The following is a 5478-nucleotide window of genomic DNA, read 5'->3' as shown; positions in this document are numbered from 1 at the left end:
TAAATTAACTATTTCTTTAGAGTTCCGGTTTGTTTTACAATAGTTCTTGTATAACAAAGTAACAGTTACATAATATACCATATGATTAAGCTGACATTATAATATGGATGATACTTTGTGTTTACTGGGTTACGTCTAAACCGTTTTGCAATCGCCAATGGCGAACTGTTATCACTCGTCAAGCAATAAGAAGTATATTCGTTGGCCGAGAAATCATGTCAAATAATTAAATTATATGTGTGGCACATGTTGAAAATGCCTTTTATGTTCGATGAACCATTATCAGATAAAAACTTTAATGATCATTAGTTAACGTTATGTTTTTAACTGATTTAGATTTTTTTTGTAGGTTCATTGATCGCCTGTCCACAACTTAAAGCTCCATTGGGGATGCATCTGCGGTAAGAAGGTATACTTGGTACAATTTGTGTCTATGTGGACACATCTACTAATTCTATTGAAATTTCTAATACCAACGGGAGACAGCGATAGATAGATAGATAAATAAATAGACACGTAGAAATATAGATAGATAGGTAGATAGAAATGAATGAAAAATAAATAAAGAGGTAATGAAAGGGGAAAGTTTTTGTTGTTTTATTTATCCGCTCACACCGATTATTCTTCATTAAATTATTTAGTATTTGCGTATCGTGCATACTATATAAAGTTCAATAAGTTGCATAACCTCAGTAAAATTAATATAAATTAAGATAAATTTTAATTTAAGTTAAACTGTTGATATATGAGATTGAATACTAAATAATTTTTAAATGTAATTATTGAGCTTCAACATCGATTATTAAGACGATTAAGATGTTGATTAAGGCTCCTGTGCGCTCGTCGCGGAACTCTTGATTAATAAAGAGCGAGAAAACGTATGCCAAAAATTCTCGTTTTTTTAACTTTGTCTTTTCAATTTTAAAGCGAGAAGTGACCATCGAAAATATCGTTTGAAATGACGAAAAGGTCAAAGTCGAATGTCGCAGAAGCGAAATGGTCGCCCTCGCGAAGTGGTTCGACTTACAGCAGAGGGTCAGGATCTGCTCTTGATCGCTCATCGCGTTACCAATTACCAGACATCACGGTACGTAACGCGGCGCGCATCGTTTTCGCGAGGATAACAAGTTAGCGCGCGAGTCAGTCATCGTTTTTAATAAACCTCGCCTCGGGAGAGATATCGGCACGCGATCGCTCGCGTAACGGACGATATTTCAGCCCGCTCGGATTACAGGTGACCACAACTGCGTCGAGACACGAATGGGTCGGGCTGAGGGGAATGAAGGGGGAGAGCAAGAGGGATTGAGAGTAAGTACACCGATCGCCGATGCCACGTCGTCGACGGCTACGGCTCGGCCTCGGCATCGAATCTCAATTCGGTAGAAATGAAATTCCTCGCGGCCGAGCCCGCTTTCGCGCTGCGCCCAACCCTCGCAGAGCGAACGATCCGGAGAATCGCCCTTTGAATTCGCGAGATACCGGATATCTTATGCATTTCCAATAACGCGTCGCGCCCGTCGCGCATTTTTCGCGACATTCGCGGTCAATAATTCATTTTATCGCCTACCTCCCTCCCTCTCCGCCCATCTCTTTTTCATCGGCGCGCGCGTCACCGATAATACGAGGGAAAGAGAGAGTGAGAGGGAGAGTGTTCCATGGCTCGTTAAAAGTCCCCGAAGCGAGCGCGACGATGTTGCATCGTCGAGGAAGTTGCATGAAAAATGCATTTACGTCGCGACGGACGCTGCGCAACGCAATGAGGGAGGACAGACAGGAGGAAGAGGAGGAGTTAGTCGCGGCTACTACGTGTATGTGTGTGTGCGCGTTTGCTCGGGCTCGACGAGCTCGACGAGCTCGCTTTATTGCGTAAACGGAGTACACATGATAAATAGAGTAAATTACTGATGTGTATAGAAAAAGAAGTGTATTTGCGTGCACGCGGCGCTCGTAATAATTTACCTAACGCTACATTCCCCGCCTACATTTCTCACAAGCTCGATTTACCAGGAGCACTTCGCCGTTAACACGCCGAGTGCCGCGTCGATTTCCTCGGGTTGCACAAAAGCGTAGCCGATAATTGAATTACCAAAGAGACAGTGAATATAAATGTTATTCGAGACGCGTTTGCTTTTTACCTCGTTGACTCTCCATTGGCCGTATCGCCAATCTCTTTCTGAACAGAATTAATTTTATTTCACGCGTGACTTAATTGAGACACATACATACGTGCGCGCGCGCGCGTACAGTATAGTAATGCATAATGCCGCTCACCAGTGACCGTCACGACATTTAAGATGTTGACGATTATTTATAGTGGAAATATTATTGACTCTGACGTTATATCCTTTTTTCTTTTCTTTGTAGCTAAGGCAGCAATAACAGCCTCAATATTGTTTTGCCTTTTACTTGGATCTTTTTCCTTTTTTGTTTCTTCCGCATTTCCTGTATTTTCTGTATTTGTTATGTACGTATTACGCTTGAAGAAATTATTATCATTACAATTATTATTATCCTAACGTATATTTTTTGTTAAAAGGAGAGAGAAAGGGAGATGGAAAATCTGTGATACGTTCGTGCGCGACTCACTCGACAAATCCGTAGTCGAACGCCGATTCAAACCGTGTCATTCGCAGCGCGTTGAATCTCGCGCGCGAACACTCCGCTGCTGCTTGATTATTTACATATACGAATAATAAACGGATCCGACGACCCGTCCTATTTCCTGTAAGCAGTCGGGTAATCTGTGAGGAGGCTGCCGGTGGAGACGATGGCTCCTGGTCCGCCGAGAATGCCGCCCTTGTTGGCGAACCAGCCGTTACCGCCCAGGAAACCGGCCGGCTCCAGCCGGTTCGTGTAGAAACCGGAATCGCTCGGGCTCACAAAGTGCACCAGGCCGCCGTTCAATTGCTTCGCCGTCGCGTTCTGCTGCACGCTGATGCCTAGATTGCTCAGTGCCTCTTTCAACAGGACCAGGCGATCCTGCAGGAACGACTGCGGCGAGAACTGAATCTTCTGCGTCAGCGGCGTCAGAAACCACGCGAGCGGGCCCGGCTTCGTCGTCGGGACCTCGTCGTTCTAGCCGAGCAAAAGCAGCGATTTATTTTCGTCTGCACTCTCACACACCGCGAAAAAATACTTGAAAATTTATTTGTGGATATAAAATTTATTTCACAGGAGTGTAAACTTTATTCCACAGAGATAAATTTTATATTCTACGAATAAATCTTCATGTATTTTTTTCTGTACAGGAGTTTTTCTATTTCTACAACCGAGTTTTTCACTTTATTTCTATTTTTACCAGACAACGAAAAATTCAGTTACGTATTAATGGAATTGTTTTTTCCGTATACGATGTTTCGCAAAGCGAGAAAGAGACTGAGAATATTAATCGAGAATTTGGACATAATTATATAATTTTTCTGACTGAATGAATAAATTATTTTATTTTATTGCATTATACTACTTGTGGCGGGTGCTCGCCTTGCATTGGTTCTCTATTGTTTCTTTTTGTTTGCCTAACTGGGAATTTTTCGCGGAATTAATTTTTAATTTCGCAGAACGTTAATGCGACTTTGTGAGAATTCAGCTGAGAGATTTAATTGTACGCCGTGCGAACGAACGTATGCAAAAAAGAACGTATTATATACGATTTTATCGATTGTTATTTCTGGTCTATTGTGTCTTAATTAGAGATATCAGTGCCGCGCAATCGCTCAGTCTCGACTACTGGAAGCGTTAATAAAATAGCGAATTGATTCTGATTAATTAGTTCGACCGGCCATCGCGTCCATCGACGGACAATTCGTGACGTAATGGGATTTTGTGAAACGACGTTACCGAATTATCAAAGCAGATTGACAGTCAATAATACGTCGCGTCAGAATCATGATTAATTAGAGGGATCAAACAATTCGTAGGACGTCGTTGTCATCGAAAGGGTTTCAATCTACACACGTTCCGACTTTAATTATAAATTTTAATCAATGTGTTGAGTCGCGCTTACGGGTCGAACTGTCGCGTCGATCACGGTACCAACTGCCGAGTACGTCGTGTCGGCTTGCGGCGCGGTAGCTATCTGGTCGCCATTGGTCGGCAAAGCAGGATCCTGTTTCTTGGACTCAAGCGGATTCCTCTGCAGGCTCGCTTCATCGTCATCGATTTCGTTAGCCGATTCGTTGAGCGAGGAGTTTAGTGGTTTCGCCCGAATTATCGCAATCTTCGCATATTTCCATTTGCAATTTTGATTAATGACATTAGAAGCGATGAAACGCATGTGCCCAATATTGTGTGCCATTCTCAAAAGAAGATATTCTCTAAGAAGATATTCTCTAAGATCTTCTCTAAGAAGATATTCGAATGAGAGAACACTTGAAATTGTTTGCGTATAAAATGTTTCGGAGACTGTCCTTTCTTTTTTTTTCGCGCAATCAACACGTAAGTTAAAGACTAGACTATATTTTCGAATAAAAATTAATTTTCGTACGCAATAAATATTTAATAAGCGAAGAATTTTATATTTATTCTGTTCTTAATTTTGTATTTCTACTTTTATTTTTATTATTAATCATACTATTATTATTTATTTTCATAATTTTATTAAAATATCTAGAAAATTGTTTGATAAACTTATGGTGTTAGATAATTTTTCCATTCGTTATATATATTGAGTAAAATATATATACAAGTAAAACTAATTAAACAAATACATTAAATAACTACAAATACATTTAATTTACGAAAACTATAAATATATACGGTAATGTCTTACCGTGGCGAGTAACATCCCCATATACATGGCTTTCCTCTTCATCATCGGGTGAGGCGTTGTTGCGTCGATCGAGAAAACGACGGTCAACTTATTTTCACATGGAACGTGGAATAACTCTTCGAAGCAACTTCTGAAGAGTGTAACACGGTACCGTCTATATATGCTGTCTCATGCGTAATAAGCAGAAACGTAATCGCATAAGGGCGCCCGCATGCGCGCGTTATGGCGGCGTATAGACACTGCAATTGCCGAATGTATCTCGTACCGAAGAGAAATGCAATCCGTTACCCGCGCGACACAGTTGCATATTTCGTCACAAGTCAATCTCCGGTTTTGTATAATTAGTTGCTCAATTAATTGGAGCCGAACTTCCTGCATGAGATTGCGATATACTCCCTGGTAGAAATTTCGTGTAGTTTTCAAGCAGTTACTGTGAATAGTTATGTTAACTTTTGTCTAGTGGCTGAAGAGTAAAACTACTTGGGATTCTAAAATGTAACGCTTCTCCTGTAATTATTGCGTACGTAAGATATCTTTAAATTTCACTTACTGAACGAAAACAGAACAAAAAGGGTCTAATTCTGCCAGCTCTTGAATAGTATTAGTATTAGTAGTCGTAATATCTGTATTAACGCTTGTAAACATGAGTCATGTCACTTTTGATATATTGTACTTGGAGATTTTTCTATCTTAGGCCAGTATTCATAATT

The 5478-nt window shown here is 40.6% G+C and overlaps 1 protein-coding gene across 1 annotated transcript; it reads right to left on the bottom strand.

Annotated features, from left to right (window-relative positions):
* Window positions 1-698: 698 nt before the first annotated feature.
* LOC116847836 lies at window positions 699-4900 on the bottom strand. The gene is made up of 3 exons (XM_032823259.1): window positions 4769-4900; window positions 4004-4216; window positions 699-3075 (listed from the first exon to the last, which is right to left on the bottom strand). Exons 1-3 carry the CDS (start codon window positions 4811-4813, stop codon window positions 2716-2718), a joined length of 618 nt encoding a protein of 205 aa, XP_032679150.1. The 5' UTR covers window positions 4814-4900; the 3' UTR covers window positions 699-2715.
* Between the last annotated feature and the right edge of the window lie 578 nt (window positions 4901-5478).

This window comes from Odontomachus brunneus, unplaced genomic scaffold, assembly GCF_010583005.1.
Source record: "Odontomachus brunneus isolate Ranch 3 - 2012 unplaced genomic scaffold, Obru_v1 Obru_scaffold_083, whole genome shotgun sequence".
Lineage (NCBI taxonomy): Eukaryota > Metazoa > Arthropoda > Insecta > Hymenoptera > Formicidae > Odontomachus > Odontomachus brunneus.
This window is presented reverse-complemented; position numbering and strand designations above follow the sequence as displayed.